Here is a 20,761-nt window from a genome sequence, read left to right on the forward strand (position 1 = left end):
TTTATCTGGAAACCTTTAATAGAACGTACAAAAAGAGCAAATATATATATATAAGAAGACAAATCAACAGATCAAAGAGTCGTCAGACATGTGAATGTAATTTACACAACGTCACATTTAAAGGGACAGTTCACCCACAGAGGGAAACACTGTCATCATTCAAACAAATACTGTCATCTAAGTTCCTCACCGCACTTTATTTTTGAATGTAAACACATGCATTCAGCTCTCAGATCTTACTTTGAGGAAAAACGAGATGACTTGAGGAGATTTCAGATGAAAAAAGCCCAGAATTGTGTTGATTCAGCTCATTTTAAATAGGTTTGAACAAGCAGCTGAAGTCATTTTTGACTGCTGAGAACAAGAAGATACTTTGAAGAATGCTGAACACCACTGACTACCATAATAGGATAAACAAACACTATAGTCCACGGTTACCAGTTTCCAACATTCTTCAAAGTATCTCCTTTTGTGTTCTGCATAGTCTGAAAAAAAGATTGATTGCATTTACTACATGTTTTTAAGATCTGTGGTTCACCTATTATGGAAGTCAATGGTTACCGGTTTCCAGCATTCTTCAAAGTATCTCCTTTTGTGTTCAACAGAAGAAACTCAAAAGTGCACAAGAAAAAAGATGGATTGTATTCACTATGTTTTCAAGATCAGTGGTTACAGACTATTTAAGCAGGCTGAATTTAACAGAAGGTAAGTGTAGTGATGTTCAACTTCATTTGTTTAAATGCAGTCTGCATGAATAGTCTGCAAGCGCTGATCTTAAAAACATGTAGTGAATACAATCAATCTTTTTTCCAGAGCACTTTTGAGTTTCTTCTGTTAAACACAAAAGGAGATATTTTGAAGAATGTTGAAAACCGGTAACCATTGACTATAGTGTTTGTTTTTCCTATTATGGTAGTCAGTGGTGTTCAGCATTCTTCAAAGTATCTTCTTTTGTGTTCAGCACAGTCAAGAATGATTTCTGCTTGTTCAAACTACTTATTTAAACTTAACGTTTGAGTTTCTTACGTTGAGCACACAAGGAGATATTTTGAAGAATGCTGGAAACCGGTAACCATTGACTTCCATAGTAGGTAAAAAACATTGTGGTGAACGGTCAGCTGTTTCAAACATTCTTCAAGATATCTTCCCTAGTGTTCAACAGGTGAAAAGTGAGTAAGAGCTGACAGATCTGTAATTGTTGTGTGAACTGACCCTTTAATCTAAAGCGTTCCTAACCCGAGCCCTGTGTGCTCTCAGTGGTCAGCACGTCTCCGCTGGTCTCGGGGTTGTTCTCCAGCAGGCTCTGCACTCGGGCCAGTATGATCTGGTTAGCGCAGCTGCAGTCTCCGGGCCTGTAGGGGGCGCTGATGGTGAGAGCGTGGGCCACCCGCAGCAGCTCCCCGTCCTCCTGCACCGGGATTCTGTTGTCCTGCAGCCAGCGGCGGACGCTCTCCCTGCGGCGCTGCAGCTCGTCTGCGCTCAGAGTGTGTGTCGGTGTGTGTGTCTGCAGGAACACGCTGCGCATGCGGCTGAGCGTCTGCTCTGATCCTGTGCTGAGCACCTGCACGTCTGAGACCGCATGACCCAACACCAGAGTCACCGCCGGACGCTCGGCCTCGTCCAAACTCACCAGCACCACACTGAACACAACACAACAACATCAGTTACACACAGCGCCACCTGCTGACCCACACCAGCTACACACACTGCTTTAGTGCACCTGTCATGCACACATACTATAAATATATGCAGAAATGATTCGCAATGATGCTTTAAATCAGAGATCACCAAACATGTTCCTCCAACCCTAATCAAACACACCTGAACAGCTGATCAAACTCTTACTAGAGATACTTGAAACACCCAGGCAGGTGTGTTGAGGCAAGCAGGAGCTAAACCCTGCAGGACACCGGACCACCAGGAGCGAGATAGTGACCCCTGCACTAAAATATCTCTATAACGTTTAAATGTTTAATTATAATATTTAAATTAATTCTAATTTTCATTTGTTTACTAATTTATATACACAATCAGAAAACTAAACGGCATCATCTTCAGCAGCTCAAGCACTCTAACCGTACGTTCACACTGAAAGCGGCGAGAGCGTCCAAGGTCGCTCTGCCAACAACGCTGTCTGCCTTCAGCTCCGGCGGCGAGAGCGTCAAAACTCACTCCAGTGATCTCGTATGTAAAGGAGCCGTTGCAGCATATCAGTTACATTCCTGCATAAGACATGTTTCTAGCGTGAAAATGTTGCGCACGTCTTATCAAATTCATACAACAATGGAAGATCAAGTTGCGTGTGGTGCGGCTTTGCTCTATTTATCCAATATGTGTCCATATGTCTGAAATATCCTGAAGCAGCTGTACTGTTTTGTACTGTCACATCGCGTGAGATTCCCGCTTTTTTAAGATAAATATAAGTATATATAACATTAATGCACATCAGTAACTCGCCAGTAAATTATTTAATGCATGTTCATGTCAGAAAACATTGTAAATAATTGGAAATCCGGCGACCGTAATCATCAAACCCTTGGGAACAACTGTGGTCGGAACCAAAGTTCACAGGTTCTCTGAACTCAAGCGGTGGACTTCTACATTCTGATTGTTTGCCGCCGAACCGCGTCATAGCTCATTACCATAAAGTTGACTTGATTTCAATTCTCCTCGAGGCCCACACCGGCGAAGACGCGCCGCGCTTCTCCTCGCCACCGGCTATCATTGAAAAGGAATGACTTCCGGCTACTTTGACGATCTCGCCGCTTTCGGTGTGAACGTACGGTAACGGCCCATTCACACGGGGCCTCAGCGTCAACGCTTGACTGAAGGCGTGTCTGAAGCGATCGTCATAGAAGCGTCAGCCAATGAAATTCAGTCAGCAATAGGCCACTGTCTAGCCGCTGTATTTGCATACAGCGATCTGATTGGCTGACGCTTCCTTCAGCGCTTGAAAAGTTGAGCTGGTCCCAACTTCTGCAGCGAGCAACACCTCTGAAACGGCGCCGAAGGATCCACAATGCAGTTTGGCAACGCCTGATGTCAGAAAGCGTTGACGCTGACGCCCCGTGGAAATGAGGCATAATGCAGGGGTGTCACACATGCGGCCCGCGGATCAGTGTCAGTGCGACAATTCTCGAAGAGAAACAGCACATCTATGCCCTGTAATACCACACTGAAGCGTTCAAGGAAACGGAACCATTTTCACATGAAGTCAGTTTAGTGGCTAAATCAGTTGTACGAAAATGTACGATATAAAAAGGAGGCGTGGCACCAGACCACACCCCTAAACCCAAACACCATCGCTGGATAAGCAAATCATACTAAACTGTAGGAATGAGACCGTAGTCATATGAATTAGCCACTAAATCAACAAGTTACGACTTGCCATGAGAGCATGTTGTGCTCAGGCTTCAGTTTCATGTTGATCATATTAAAACAAACACAAAAAAACTATCTGAAGTTGTTGTTTTTATGTTGTATATACCATGATTTTACCAGTCCGTAGCGTAAGCTCTGTGATTGGTCAGCTTGGTAGCGCTGATAAGTCTGGGCGGGACCGAGAGCCGCGTGAGCCCAATGGAGTGATTGTTTACAAGTGTGGAGTCCCGTGAAGGAGCTCCGGATGGAAAGTTTTGTTCTGTGTTTACCACATAGTTAAAGTTGCTGCACGTCCGCCGGTTCCTGCCTCAAAATGAGCGAGTTTGAGCCACTTGTACATCCCGGAAGCATTCAAAAGCAAAACAGCAGAGAAGAAACTCGACACAGAGGAACATTTACTCCTCACTGCCCACTAGCGTTTCAGAAGTGTAATGCAGACCAACAGAGACAGCAGCACAAGTATAATGCACAGCTACGCGCGCTGCATGTGCCGTAGGTTACGCTAGTCACCTGACGCAGATGTATAAAGCAGGCTGAAGGGTGTCATGATTTCGATTTTAAATTGAAATCGATCAAAATTCATGCTCAGTTTCGATTATAGAATCAAAATATGTAATCGTCGATGCTGCCACGCCCCCATGTCACATCAGCTCGACTTGCCAAGCGGAAAAAATCACGCTTGTTAAAGTGCAGACGCAGGAGACCCGTCAACAGAACTGTAACCCTCTCCTCTTTCAATGAAGTCACCGGTGTGGAAGTATTCTGGATTTCCAGTGAGTTATGTTGACAACGTTTGTGTTGTCGACAAAATAAACCCAGTTTGCAAGCTCTGCGATGTACATATTAGGGTTGAGCTGATACTAGACAATGCCGGCATCGCGATCCTCCACCCCGCCCCCGATGCAAATACGCTCGTGAAAAATACACACCCAGGCCCTGTTTACACTAATAGGTCTTCGATTTTAAATGGCATTTTATAACGATAATGATCCACATCCACACTGGCGTTTTGCATTTCTGAGCAGCCCTCCTTCCTCACTACCACACACACACACACACACACATTCACTTACAGACGCACAAACACTGTCATGCGCTCGAGACAGCAGGTCCAGGCAGTCAGCGGGTCAGTACACTGCTTCAATCTTTCACTTTCACACTTGTACTTGGTAATTTTAGCGCACACCTCAGATACTGTCGGCTGGTTCCTGTTGGTTGTGTCTTTTTTACCGACGCCATTATAATGACACAGATCACTGCCTAATCACGAGTCCCGCAGAAAAAGTGATTGACAGCTGGTAATTATGTCTGTAACTTATCTTTATTCAGTTACTGCATGATTTGTTTTTGTTTCATTTTTCTTTTTTAAATCGAATCGAACCGTGACTTTAGAATCGAAAATGTAATCGAGGATTTGGAGGATCGTGACACCCTTCCTTGAGAAGAGATTTTCCTTTGTGTTCCTGAGCTAAAATGAGTTTGACACCCTGCTCTAACGGCTAACACACAGACGGCTGCTTCTCACTCAGGGCTGCTGTTAATGCTAATGAGATGGAGAGTGGGCGCAGATGGGAAGTACCGAAATGCAAATACGTCATTCCTGAACTTCAGTAGATGATTCTGCTCTCAGTACTTCACTCTTTATTTTTCTGACAACTTTGTACTTTTACTTCTTACATCTTTACACTAATATCTGCTCTTTCTCCTCACATTTTTCATTCGGGCTCGTTACTTTTGTTTTGATGTGTTTGGTGGGGTAATGCATGTTATTTCTTGTCATTGCGCAATTTGAGCGCCTTTTTGACCCTTCGTCATTGCTTTCCTTCTCCAACCAAGGCTGTCACGCACCTTATGTAGTCTCGTCTATGAAGATTACTATCAGTGGTGTGAAGTAACTAATCACAAATACTCAGATTACTGTAATTGAGCAGGAATTGTACTTTACTGAGTACTGCATGTGGAGGAAAGTGGATATTTACCTACCGAGTGAATTTAAAGCATCTAGTCGTAATGGCTGCTGTTTACTTTTGTACATTTCTGAGGTCGTACTGCTTTACTTTTACTTGAGTACAAAGGTGTAGTGAGTAGTCAGTCTTTACCAGACTCATTTTAAACAGGAGTATCTGTAGTGCTGCTGGAGTCAAGGGTGTGCGGACTTCTGCCATCTCTGCTAGTGGGCGGGGCTTTCCCCCTCTGATGACACGTACAAAGTTAGAACGTCAATCAAAGTGTCTCAAGTCTGATTAGATCAGGGGTGTCCAAACTCGGTCCTGGAGGGCCGGTGTCCTGCATAGATTACCTCCAACTTCCCTCAGCACACCTGCCTGGACGTTTCTAATACCCAGGAAGAGCTGGATTAGCTGCTTCATGTGTGTTTAATTGAGGTTGGAACTAAAATATGCAGGACACCGGCCCTCCAGGACTGAGTTTGGACACACCAGAACAAATACAGTTAACTCATGTCGACCATCAGAGGCTGCTGGAGATATTCACACACAGCTGGGTTTACACGCCTTATTAAAGTCATTTCTGCATAATATTTGCCCTTTAACGCATGAAAACGACCATTAGCTAATTGATGTAAATAACGAAGCCTGATTAGTAAGTGATAGCATTATAATGATCATTATTCACAGAGCCTGAGCTAATATAAACATGAATTAATATGCATAACCTCTGTAACAGATGTGTTGCTCATCTGTTTGTGCATAATAACTGGCATTTGAGTGTGTGTGTTATCAGTACCATGTTGAATCACTCAGTGTTTGATGTGATATGATGTGTGTTTCTTATGAATTATTAATGCTAATCTGCATATTGACCTGGCGGAGACGGGATCCACGGTGAACACGCGGCCGGTGAAGGAGTGCTGATCGCGGGCAGACACGCACACCTCCTGGTTGATGAACTCCTGCCACTGACGAGGACTCATGTCGACCCAGCGCTGCATCTCCGAGCAGAAAACAGCGGCTCATGAACCAACAATCTTCATTAGCAGATCAACTTCATCAGCAGCTCTTCTCAGGGCGCGCGCAGATTGCGTCACTACCTCAGCGTGCGCGCGATTGGCTGCCTCGGTCAGTCAGATATTATTAAAGCATATTTTAACCAACATATTTACAAAACTAATTAATATATAAGCACAAAATAATCACAATAACACTACGGAGTTAATTAAAACGTGAAGAATACAGTGAGAGGTCGTTACAAGAGCATGATGGGAATTGTAGGCGCATGCGTGTGTCGGTTTGACAGGCTGCTGCTGTTCGGTTTGTGTCAGGATTTTGGTTTCGCGTCAAATTTTCTCGTCATGTCGCGGTTTGGGCGACACGGAGGAGGTGAGATGTATTGAATTATAGTCATAAAGCTCTCTGGGTGCAGAGATCTTCGTGTTGTGTGTGAAATGTGTGTGTTTATTGCCGTATTTGGGTGTTGTGTTTAGTTCGAGCTGCTGTCTGTTATGGCGCCTCTCGCGCGGTAAACAAACACTCGTTCATCACATTATTAATACGCTGATCATTAGTGCTTGATCAGTTATTGATTATAGGTCGATATGGAGAGGTTTATGTCTCGTTTAGGTTTAACGTTATAGTTTTTTGTTTGATTCATTCTTAATATAATGTGATGAGATTGCGTGTGAATCTCAATATTACTGTTGCTTCTGTCATCTAAAACTTACTAATCTTATAAAGCAGGAGTGTCCAAACTCAGTCCTGGAGGGCCGCTGCAGAGTTCAGCTCCAGCTTGCCTCATCACACCTGCAGGGATGTGTCTAGAAAGCTAAATCAGAGCGTGATTAGCCCAGGTGTGTCTGGATGGGGTTGGAAGTAAACTTTGCAGCACACCGACCCTCCAGGACTGAGTTTAAACACCCTCGATATAAATTAAAGCTGGAATTAAATCAAATTTAAATGTAAGATGAAGAAAATAAAGGTTTCACATGTTGCCATGGCTATACACGAAAATTGAACTGAAAACCCATTAAAGCTAAATAGAAACGTAAATATGGAACAAAATTAAAAATATTAATGTGTGTATATGACATTGGAAATCACTCATAATGGTACTTTTTTTTCTTGCTGAAACCTAAATAACCTTTCCACTTGTGTGTTTTGTTAGCATAGGACAATATCTGTTTGAGGCAGCTGTTTGACTGGAAATAAAAAATCTAAGTGTTTATTTTTCCAAGTTAATTTCTTAGCCAGGTGTATTATTAATTAAAAATTACGTTTAGATTTATTTATAGTAGGAAATTTACAAAATGTCTTTGTAGAACAGGATTATTACTTAATATTCTAATGATCGTCGTCATTAAAGATAAAACAATAACTACAACTGAAAATAATAAATAAACTATTTAATTTTTACTAAAACTTAATCTTCATCTGATTTAACTTCATGATTGGGAATGTGAGGACACATTTACACAGATGTAATATTTGTGTTTTATTTGTTAGACTCTCACCATACAAAATATGATGGAAAACTATGATATACAGTTGACGTCAGAATTATGCGCACTCCTGTTCATTTTCAATGACTTTTCAAATATTTCCCAGATAATGTTGAACAGATTCAGGCATTTCTCACAGTGTTTCCTCTAATATCTGTTCTTCTGGAGAAAGTCTGATGTGTTTTATTTCGGCTAGAATAAAAGCAGTTTTTAATAGTTGCAAACCCATGTTAAGCTCAATATTATTCACCCCTTCAGCAATATTAGTGTTGGATTGTCTCCAGAACAAACCACTGTTATACAATGACTTGCCTAATTACCCTAACTTTACCCTGATTACCCTAGTGAAGCCTTTACATGTCACTGTAAGCTGAACACTAGTGTCTTGAAGAATATCTAGTCTAATATTATTTACTGTCATCATGACAAAGAGAAAAGACATCAACTATTAAAGATGAGTTATTAACACTATTATAATTAGAAATGTGTCGGATAAATCTGCTTTCCATTAAACAGAAATATTTAAATCTCTGGCTAAGAAACAAAAACTTTTTTCCCTTCAAAAACAATATATTTTATTTTTTAAAAAGATTTATAATATTTTGGAGCTTTAAACATGTCTTCTGATTTCTTCATTAGTTTAAAAAACATTAAATTTAACATTTCAATTTACAATTTAAAACGGCATCTTTAGATATCTTTTCTGCTGGACATACTGTTGTCCTAAAATCCAAACAAAAAACGTAAATAAAAAATCCCCTATTGGTTTAATCCGCCTCTGTGTCTGCTTCTCCCTCAGAGACAAAGGTGTATGTGGGTAACCTGGGCACGGGTGCTGGTAAGGGTGAGCTGGAGCGGGCCTTCGGGTATTACGGGCCCTTGAGGTCGGTGTGGATCGCTCGCAACCCAGCCGGCTTCGCTTTCGTGGAGTTTGAAGATCCCAGAGACGCTGAAGACTCGGTGCGGGGCCTCGACGGGAAGTGAGTGTGTGTGTGTGTGTGTGTGTGTGTGTGTGTGTGTGTGTGTGTATGCAGATTCACTGATGACATTTACTCAGTGTTTATGCTGCAGATAATATTTACTCTGTGTTGAGCTCAGATTTATGGGAAATCTTAATTTACTCCATCCCTTTAAATAGCTATGTTGTCTAACGATGCTTTCTGTTGCACAAACAGGCAAAAAAAGTTGTATTTATTTCCCTTTCTGCACGTGTCATTGTTGCCTGTTAGATTCAAAAATATTTATTATTGCAGTTTAAGTCATTGTGTATGTTAATATGAATTATAAATTGATAAATACGACTGCAAATAGTACTGGGTTGCGACTGGAAGGGCATCCACTGTATAAAACATATGCTGGAATAGTTGGCGGATCATTCCGCTGTGGCAACCCCTGATTAATAAAGGGACTAAGCTGAAGGAAAATGAATGAATGCAACTGTGTTTTAGTGCCTTTTCAGTGCACTGGTTTATGATTCTATTTTCGAATACTAGTTAGGATCAATAGTATAAGAATTGCAATTTCGTGAAGTTATGTTGCTTCTAGCACTGAATAAGGCAAGCAAATTACTTCAGTATATTCTAAGCAGTAGTGTTGTCAAAAATATCCATACATTTTAAAACATACTGATGCTGAATTATTTAAGAGAGAGAGAGAGAGCGCCCTCTGGCCCTTCAGGAGGATATTGACAGCTCATAACATCGCTGTACTGTCCTCACACTGTGTGTTTCAGGGTGATCTGCGGCTCTCGTGTGCGTGTGGAGTTATCCACTGGGATGCCGCGGCGCTCCCGATATGATCATCCTCCCTCCCGCAGACCCTTCGATCCCAACGACCGCTGCTACGAGTGCGGAGAGAAGGGACACTACGCCTACGACTGCCACCGCTACAGCCGCCGCCGCAGGACCAGGTGATGTGCATGAGGAGGAGGATGATGATGAAGATGATGTGGATGATGATGATTAGGGCTGCATGATTCTGAAAATATGCAATGTTGTTGTGTTGCCATAATGATAATTCTGATGACATCACTAACTAAATAATTTTACATCATATATATGTTATAATCATACTGAATCACACTGAAACTGTCCTGGCACTTCCCCACGATATTAACATTGCATATAGTGTATTAACCACGATAACCATACTTCTTGATATATTGTGCAGCCCTAATGCTGAGCGTGTGGATGTGGATGATGATGATGATGATTAGGGCTGCATTATTCTGGGGAAATATGCAATATTTTGACAAATATATTGTTGAGTGATGTGATAATGATAGCTTTTGTGATATAACTAACTTACAAAATGCTTTTTTAATCAAATTATTTTTTTAAATGATATATTTATGTTATGATCATACCAAAAGTTCCCTTGCACTTCCATAGCACTTCCCAATATTAATATTGCATATACTATTAATCAAGAAAATAACATTATTTAAAATATTGCGCAGCCCTGATGCTGATGCTGATGATGAGGATGAGGATGAGGATGAGGGCTGCACAATACTGGGAAAATATGCCATGTTGTTGAGTGTTACAACAACTATATTTGTTATGATAAAACTAACCTGCAAACCATTTTTCCTAGTTTTTTTATGTTATGCTCATACTGAATAATATAATTAACCTAAAACTTCTATTGCACCCCCTACAATACTAATAATGCATATGATATTGAATGCAATAACATTATTTTTTCGATATATATTGTGCAGCACTAATGTTGTGGAGGATGAGGGATGCATGATACTGGGAAATTCTGCAATATTATTGAGTGTTGCGATAACTAAATCTCGTATGATATAACTAAATGCCGTTTTATCAACAGTTTAAATATTGTCATACTAAAAAAAACAGGTAATGGATATTTTTCTGAGCTAATTAATTCAAGACAACAATAGTCTGATTGGTCAAATTTAGATAACCTGTGTGCAGCAGAGAAATGCTTAAAATTTATAAAGGATATTAATATTGCATACTTTATTATTGTGATAATGCATTTTTTGATATGTTGTGCAGCACTAATGATGATGATTAGGGCTGCACAAATCTGGGAAAATCTGCAATATTGTTGAGTGTTACAACAATACTGATAGTTCTCATGATATAACAATAAGTTGCATAACACTATTTTATCAGCAATTTTATACATATATATATATAATGATCTTACTAAAATAAATAGGCAATAGATTTTTTCTGAGCTAATTAAATAAAAATAAACTATATGACATGTGATAAGGATATTTGTGATGATATAACTAACTTAATAGTGTTTTATCAGCAGTTCAGAAAACCTTTATGTTATGATCACACTAAAATACAGCTAATAGATATTTAGCTGAGCTGATTAAATGTACAAATGATAGACTATTAGAGCATATACTATAAAATATTTGTCGATATATTGGGCAGCGTCAGTGTTGATGATGATGATGATGATGATGATGATGAAGGCCATCTGCTGCTGCTCCTGTGTTTACTCTTCTCTCTCTCTGCTTGATCTCTATGTATGTATGTATGTATGTATGTGTGTGTGCGTGTGTGCGTGTGTGTGTGTGTGCGTGTGTGCGTGTGTGTGTGTGTGTGGGGGGGGAGGGTGGGCATGTTGTAATGTTTTCTGACCTGATGTTTTCTCCAGTGTTGTGTGGGATTTGTTGTAATGACTGACCTGGTCAAAACCTTTCAGGTTTCATCGTTTGATTCAGAGAGTCACGATCCTTTACGATTTCTTGAGGCATCTAGCAAATCCCACACGTTCGGTCGCCTGCTATGACCGGGGCACGAGCAGCCACACCCCTGCGCTGAGGCTCCTCCCACTGCTACTTAACTATGCGTAGCCCCCGACCCGAACCAGATGAGAGCGCCAATCTGAGTAAATTCGGCTAGTGATATGAGCCTTCGCTTTTGCTAAAGAGAACATCGAGACCTCGACAGACCACGAGCCGCCTAGAAAAACACTTCTATCAAGTCTCAATCAAGCGATTTGGCTGTCCGTGCGGTCATCGTTAGAAACCCACCAGATCGGCTGATGAGGGCTGATCATAGATACTTCTAGATCGTCTAGATCTGCTAGACCTCGGTTCCAAAGAGGGTCGACCTGCAAAGTTGCAAGGTTTATTTCAAATACCAATTAATGTGTCTCTCTGTATATCACTGCCTGAAGGCAGATCAGCCGTAATGTTTAATGCTGTAAGCTCTAGCTAACTACTGCTGGACGCTGCAGACTGCTGGGCTGGCCCATATAACAGCATCTGATTAAACCGTCTAGATCATCATGGTTATTTTACATCTGTCAGTTCACCTTTTATGTAGAAGCATCGCCGTTTCTCTTGCCTTGTTGGATTAAATAATGTGTATGACTATTGGAGTGGATAAGTGTTGAATTTGGTTTTATGAATTATGAATTATTTAGTTTAAATATGTTGATTTATTCCCCCCATTTTTGATTTATAGTGAAACAAATATATTTTCAACATTTGTGTTTATGTAAATCAAAATTATTACATTTAAAGCTTAAAAATGATTTCCTCAGTGCTGTTTAGTGGGGATTTAATTTAATAACTCATCTCTAATAGCTGATTTTTCTCTTCGTCATGATGACAGCACATAATATTAGACTAGATATTCTTCAAGACACTAGTGTTCAGCTTACAGTGACATGTAAAGGCTTCACTAGGGTAATTAGGGTAAAGTTAGGGTAATTAGGCAAGTCATTGTATAACAGTGGTTTGTAATTATTTGTTAAAGTTTTTTTATATTTTACATTTTAACTTCATCATCGTGATTATTATTATTATTCCATTATTATATTATAGCCGTCTTTTGTGAGCGTGATGTGGCGGAGCTGCTGTTGTATGGTCCAGCCCTGTAGTGTAGCTGTAGTGTAAATGTGTAAATTGATTGTGTTGTTTATCTGAGTCCATCATTGTGAGTCTGTACTAATGTGTGTGTGTGTGTGTGTGTGTGTGTGTGTGTGTGTGTGTGTGTGTGTGTGTTTCTGTCTGCTGTTGCTCTGGACTCGGGCAGGTCTCGATCCCGCTCACACTCTAGAGGCAGGAGATATGGACGCTCGCACAGCCGCAGTAGAGGGAGAAGGTGTGTGTGTGTGTGTCTGTTAGACTGCGCATATTATATATGTGTTTGTGTGTTAGACTGCATATGTGTGTGTGCATCAGTTTATGTGTGTGTGTGTTAGATTGCATATCTGTGTGTGTGTGTGCGCATTTGATTGCGTGAATTAGACTTTATGTGTGTGTGTGTGTGTGTGTATGTGTGTGTGTGTGTGTGTGTGTGTGTATATGTGTGTGTGTGTGTGTGTGTGCATGAGTGTGTGTTAGACTGCAGTGTAAATGTCTGTCTGTCTCCATGTGCAGGTCCAGATCTCTCTCTCCTCGCTCTCGCTCTGGTTCTGCCAGATCTGGAACACGCACACACTCCAGGTAAGCATCATCAGTCTGATAAACACACACACACACCAGGTGAACATCCCACAGCTGCAATCACACTGCACTTTTCTCCTCATAGACTTCCATTCATACTCATGCAAATGCGTCAGACCAAACACAAGCATGGCAACAAGTTGAAGCTTGGTGAACTCTGACCTGTGAAAACGCATCATGTGACTCTGTGAGACCAATCCAGATCAAAACACGACCTCTCTGGACAGAAATCTGAAATATGGAGCAATCACTTGCTATTTTATTGTCTAATCATTCGTTTAATCCCGCCTCTTTCCACAAAACTGTATGACAGAACTCAAACTCTAGTGTGACCGCAGCAGCAGTCTCATACACACACACACACACACACACACACACTCCAGGTGAGCTTCATCAGTCTGATCAGCACAGAACATGTTTAAGTGTGTGTTGCCGCAGTCTTCAGCTGAGTGGTGCAGTGATGATGTTGATTAGAGGGTTTATCAGTCATGAAGCGGAGCTGCACTGAACTCCACTGTGCTGATCAGGAGGGACAGCAGCTCTCTGGAATGGATTGTAAGTGTTGTCTTGAGCAGCAGGGGGCGCTCTAGGCTAGTCTGTTTATTTAGTTAGTTTACAGTAGACTGCACTCTAGTGTTTAACAGCTGAGCACCTTAAGAGGTCATCCTGGATTACCAGTGCATTGATTCATCTGTACAGCCCTGATATTCTGACATGAAGTGAAGCACAGGAGTACTGTGGAAAATAACAGCAGCAAGACACACACTTAACAAACAACACCGACTCACCTTCAGTGAGCTCGACCTGCTGCTGCTGCTGCTGCTGCTGCTGCACTCTTCAGCTGTTAGTCTCGGTTATTTCTTAGTGGTTTGTTTGTGAGTTGAGTTGAGTGTATTGATGTTTGTTTGTTTGTAGGTCCAGATCCCGCTCACACTCCGGCTCCGCTCACAGGAGCAGGTAACACAATAACACAATAACATCAACAACACAAAAGCATAATAATAACACAACACAAAAACACAACAATATCACAACACAATAATATCAACAACACAATGATAACAAGACAACAATATCATCAACACAACAAAACAGTAATATCAACACAATGATAACAACACAATAAAACAATATTAACAATACAATAACACAATCTCACAACACAATGACACAATTTAAACAACACAACAACAACACAATAACATCACTACACAATAAAACAATAATAACAACAAAATATTATCACAACAGAATAACACAATAATATCAACAACACAATGATAACAAGACTAAAATATCATCAACACAATAACACAATATCAACACAATAACAACAACACAATATTACCACACAATAAAACAATAATAACAACACAATAATATCACAACACAATGATAGCAAGACAATATCACAACACAATAACACAACAATAACAATAACACAATAATATTAACAACACAAAAACACAATATTATCAACAACACAGTAATATAAACAACACAATAATATCAACAACACAATAATATTCTAAACAACACAATATCATCAACGCAATAATAATAATACCAACACAATGATAGCAAGACATTAATATCTCAACACAATAAAACCATTACAATAACACAATAATATCAACAACACAAAAACACAATATTATCAACAACACTGTAATATGAACAACACAATAATATCACAACACTAAAATCACTACACAATAATATCACAACACAATAATATTCTAAACAACACAATATCATCAACGCAATAATAATAATACCAACACAATGATAGCAAGACATTAATATCTCAACACAATAAAACCATTACAATAACACAATAATAACAATTACACAAAAACACAATATTATCAACAACACTGTAATATGAAGAACACAATAATATCACAACACTAAAATCACTACACAATAATATCACAACACAATAATATCACAACACTAAAATCACTACACAATAACACAATAATATCACAACACAATAATATCAACAACACAATAATATCACAACACAATAATATCACAACACTAAAATCACTACACAATAACACAATAATATCACAACACAATAATATCAACAACACAATATCACAACACTAAAATCACTACACAATAACACAATAATATCACAACACAATAATATCAACAACACATTAATATCAACAACACAATAATATCACAACACAATAATATCAACAACACATTAATATCAACAACACAATAATATCAACAACACAATAATATCACAACACTAAAATCACTACACAATAACACAATAATATCACAACACAATAATATCAACAACACATTAATATCACAACACTAAAATCACTACACAACAACACAATAATATCACAACACAATAATATCAACAACACATTAATATCAACAACACAATAATATCACAACACTAAAATCACTACACAATAACACAATAATATCACAACACAATAATATCAACAACACATTAATATCAACAACACAATAATATCAACAACACAATAATATCACAACACAATAACACAATAATATCACAACACAATAATATCAACAACACATTAATATCAACAACACAATAATATCAACAACACATTAATATCAACAACACAATAATATCACAACACAATAATATCAACAACACAATAATATCAACAACACATTAATATCAACAACACATTAATATCAACAACACATTAATATCAACAACACAATAATATCAACAACACATTAATATCAACAACACAATAATATCAACAACACATTAATATCAACAACACATTAATATCAACAACACAATAATATCACAACACAATAATATCAACAACACATTAATATCAACAACACAATAATATCAACAACACATTAATATCAACAACACAATAATATCAACAACACATTAATATCAACAACACAATAATATCACAACACAATAATATCAACAACACAATAATATCAACAACACATTAATATCAACAACACAATAATATCAACAACACATTAATATCAACAACACAATAATATCACAACACAATAATATCAACAACACAATAATATCAACAACACATTAATATCAACAACACAATAATATCAACAACACAATAATATCACAACACTAAAATCACTACACAATAACACAATAATATCACAACACAATAATATCAACAACACATTAATATCAACAACACAATAATATCACAACACTAAAATCACTACACAATAACACAATAATATCACAACACAATAATATCAACAACACATTAATATCAACAACACAATAATATCAACAACACAATAATATCACAACACAATAACACAATAATATCACAACACAATAATATCAACAACACATTAATATCAACAACACAATAATATCAACAACACATTAATATCAACAACACAATAATATCACAACACAATAATATCAACAACACAATAATATCACAACACAATAATATTAACACAAACACACTATTATCACGACACACTCTGCTTTGTGTGTTGATGGAGATCTCTGTGTGTTCAGGTCTGCTTCAGTCAGAAGGTCTGAGTCTGGCTCTCCAGCTAGGAGGTAAGAACACACACACACACACACAAACACACACACACACACACACACTGATGAGAGTATGTGATGATTGTGTGATGAGCATGATGCAGGCATACACACACCGTCATCACATCAGGATTATGGAGATCATGTAGAGGATCACTGCAGTGCGGCAGTATTGACATGAGGAGGACACTCAGATGTTGTGTTGTGTACCTAACCCATGTGTGTGTGTGTGTCTTACACGTGTGCTCTTGTGTTTCAGTGATGTGTGTGTGTGTGTCTCTAACCCGTGTGCTCTTGTGTTTCAGTGCTGTGAGTGTGGAGCGGGAGTGACGCAGTGGTCTCTTCAGGCCGGGTTTGAGCACTTCCTGCGGGAATAATAATGATATTAATAATCTCTGAGTGTGTCTGTAGTGACGCTCTGTGTTCACGAGTTCAGCTTCAGTTCTCTCCAGAAGAACACTTTCTGATTCTGTGTGTGTGTGTGTGTGTGTGTGTGTGTGTGTGTGTGTGCGCGCTCTTGGGTTCCAGCGTTTCTTTGGGTTTGTTTGTGTTTAATAAATGAAAAGAAACTGCCTCTCTGACTCAGTGTGTGTTTGTGTGTGTGTGTGTGTGTGTGAGTTTTTGTTTGTGTGAGTGTAAATATGTTTTTTTTTGTGAGTGTGTGTGTGTTTGAAAGCGTGTATGCCTGTGTGTGTGTGGGTGTTTGAAGTGTGTTTGAAAGATGCTTGTGTGTGCATTTGTGTTTGTGTATATGTGTTGAGTGTGTGTGTGTGTGTGTTTATGTTTGTGAGTGTAAATATGTTTGTGAGTGTGTGCGTTTCAGAGTTTGTGTTTGTGTGAATATTTGTTTGTGCATATAATTGGGTGTGTGCTTTTTGTATGTTTGAGTGAGTGTGTGTGTGTGTTTGTTTTTGAGTGTGTGTGTGTGTGTGTGTGTGTGTGTTGGAAAGTGTGTATGCGTGCATTTGTTTGTGTGTGGTTTGTTGTGTGTGTGTGTGTGTGTGTGTGCTTTATAATCAATAAGAAAATAACGATTAATATTCTTGATTTCATTAATTTATTTTAATATAACATATTAATGTTTAAGATGTTTTACATGTAAAAACAAAAGCTTACGTTAATAAATGCTGCTAACACTGCTGTAAAAGCACCGTGAAATTACACACACACACACACGTTCTTCATCCGGCTTAATGTGTAAAATAAGAATCATCACTACATCTGTATTAATACACACATCCACTGTTATTTTGAGTGATCATATCAACACACACACACACACACACCTGAAGAGCGCAGATAGACTTCATCACTTCACACACAGATAAACTCGGCTCATGCTGTCAGAATACTGTTCATTCCACTTATCCTGTTTGAGTAACACATGATATGAGGAGAAGTTCATAAGAAACTCAACAAACACACACACACAGTTAATTGAGGTAGTTGTAAACGCTCAACTCTTGTTTCTCTTTCTCTGCCGTGTGTGTGTGTGTGTTCTATTCGTCTATGTTTGTGCCTGTGGGTGTGTAATATCGGAGAGGGAGAGAGTGTGTGTTTGTTTTGTTTTCTGTGTGAGAGTGATGTGTGTGTGTCTGTGTGTAAAAGAGATGGACACACACACACAGCCTGTTGTCCTTGTGAAAGTTCAGCTCTTGATACCCTCTCTCCTTTGTGCGTGTGTGTGTGTGTGTGTGTGTGTGGTTGTGGTGCTGAGAGTGATGTAGACTTCCTTCGGCCGTTTCCTGTCCTTGTTCTCTGTGTAGAAACACACAGTCTCTAAACACTTCACACACACACACACACACACACACACACACACTGCAGCATATATTACACAAATCAACGCACATACACACACAATGGTATCAAGAGCTGAGCTTTCACAACAATGACAACAATCTGTGTGTGTGTGTTGTGTTAGTGTGTCAGAGGTTATTGATTAATTAACACACACACAAACACACACACACACACAAGTTACTATAACAGAGATTATGCTCTCAACACATACACACACACACACACACTCATCAGGGTGTTGATCAGAATCATCAAATGCCAAACACTGACAGGAAGCTCATCCTGTAAACATCTGCAGAATATGAGCGCAAATGTGTGTGTGTGTGTGTGTTTTATATCAGTGTGTGAGAGAGCAAAATGGTGTGTGTGTGTGTGTGTGTGTGTGTGAATCAGGCCTCAGTGCTGCAGTAGATGCTGCAGGAATAGTGTAATGTAGGTCAGTCGTCAAGATCTGCAGAACACTCAGACAGCTGTGTGTGTGTGTGTGTGTGTGTGTGTGTGTGTGTGTGTGTGTGTGTGTGTGTGTGTGTGTGTGTGTGTGTGTGTGTGTGTAAGAGCTGAACACTGGCCTGATGGTCTGCAGTAATGTGTTAATGAGCCGCTCAGACAACAGAGACACTCAGATAAACACAACTGCAGCACCAGTGTCCCAAACACACACACACACACACACACACGTGGAAAACAACACTTTCGGTCCGTGTGTGTGTGTGTGTGTGTGTCGTCCTGCAGCCGCTGCTGTGTGTGCTGAGCTTTACTCCCATAATGTTGATTATTCTGAATATATTCATTATTAAACACATTTTTGATGTTCTGGAGTGTATTTAGGGTGTATTCTGCAGTGTTTGTAAAGTTTCTGTCCACAGTACACACACACACAGAAGACAATACGGCTGTGTGTTCATCTGCTGTTTCAGGCTGAGTATTAACCACTCCAGAGCTTTATAAAGGCAACACTGGACACATATTCAGCAGATAGAAGAACATTTATCACACACACACACACACACACACACACACACACACACATGTGCATTCTCAGTTCTTCATCAGTGTTTTATTGCTCAGTTTTGTCGTTCAGATGTTTGAGATTGGCTTTATTTCTCTTCTCTCTGCTCAGTTCTTCCTCTTATGTGCAGGTGTACAGTGTACGGCCCTATTGACTCCATAACTCCGCCATCGTCTCCTCTCCCTCCAGTGTGTCCAGCCCTTCACCAGTTTCTGTCTTCTGTTCAACACTGAAGGAGATGTTTAGAAGAATGCTGGAAACCTGTAACCATTCACTTCCATAGCAGGAAAGACGCACAACTTGCCTCAACTAATACCTTATCAAATGCACACACACACACACACACACACACACACACACACACTGATGTTTTCTGAGAAGATGAGCATCTGAAGACCAAAACTGAAGACTGAAACACTACAGAGACAAATGAAGCGCTCTCAGCAGAAAATAACTCTCTCACTTTCCATAACTTGTGTGTGTGTGTGTGTGTGTGTGTGTATATATATGTGTGTATATAAATATATGTGGAGTTTCAGATGCTGGAGAAACGCAATGTGTAAAGCAGGTTTCATTACGTTACATTACAACCTGTCTTAATAATACACTAACCAACCACAGAACTGGATATTTCCTCTGTGTCGGAGCATTCTCTGTAAACCCTAGAGATGGTTGTGCGTGAAAATCCCAGTTGATCACCAGTTTCTGAAACACTCAGCCACGATCAAAGTCTCTTAAATCCCCTTTCTTCCCCATTCTGATGCTCGCTCTGACCTGCAGCAGATCCTCTTGATCATGTCTACATGCCTAAATGCAGTGAGCTGCTGCCCTGTGATTGGCTGACTAGACATTAGTGGTGGACAGGTGTACCTAATAAAGTGGCCGGTGAGTGTGTATATGATTAAACAAACAAACATTTCTCTATCATCTTCCAGAAGACGGACACTAAGATGCAAGGATGTCATGGTGGCTTAATGTTTAGCAATGTGGCCTCACAGCACTCACGGTGCAGGTTTGAGTCCCGGCTGGGTCAGTTGGTGTTTCTGTGTGGAGTTTGCATGTTCTCCTCGTGTTGGTGTGGGTTTCCTCCGGGTGCTC

General features: G+C 39.6%; 2 protein-coding genes across 5 annotated transcripts; one reads left to right on the forward strand and one right to left on the reverse strand.

Annotated features, from left to right (window-relative positions):
* Nucleotides 1–6,422, reverse strand: gemin6 (gem (nuclear organelle) associated protein 6). Its single transcript, XM_087274361.1, has 2 exons — nucleotides 6,204–6,422; nucleotides 1–1,640 (listed from the first exon to the last, which is right to left on the reverse strand). Exons 1-2 carry the CDS (start codon nucleotides 6,329–6,331, stop codon nucleotides 1,232–1,234), a joined length of 537 nt encoding a protein of 178 aa, XP_087130487.1. The 5' UTR covers nucleotides 6,332–6,422; the 3' UTR covers nucleotides 1–1,231.
* A 193-nt stretch (nucleotides 6,423–6,615) lies between these two features.
* On the forward strand, nucleotides 6,616–17,425 carry srsf7b (serine and arginine rich splicing factor 7b). 4 transcript variants are annotated; one of them, XR_015502061.1, is made up of 9 exons: nucleotides 6,616–6,719; nucleotides 8,634–8,814; nucleotides 9,567–10,324; nucleotides 10,383–11,956; nucleotides 12,871–12,939; nucleotides 13,218–13,283; nucleotides 14,199–14,240; nucleotides 16,822–16,866; nucleotides 17,157–17,425. XR_015502061.1 is itself a non-coding variant. In NM_001441658.1 (8 exon segments), coding segments are annotated over 8 exon segments (633 nt in total). In that variant the 5' UTR covers nucleotides 6,616–6,691; the 3' UTR covers nucleotides 17,182–17,425.
* The last annotated feature ends 3,336 nt before the right edge of the window (nucleotides 17,426–20,761 follow it).

Source organism: Danio rerio, chromosome 11 (genome assembly GCF_052040795.2).
Source record: "Danio rerio strain M-AB ecotype USA chromosome 11, GRCz13ab, whole genome shotgun sequence".
NCBI lineage: Eukaryota > Metazoa > Chordata > Actinopteri > Cypriniformes > Danionidae > Danio > Danio rerio.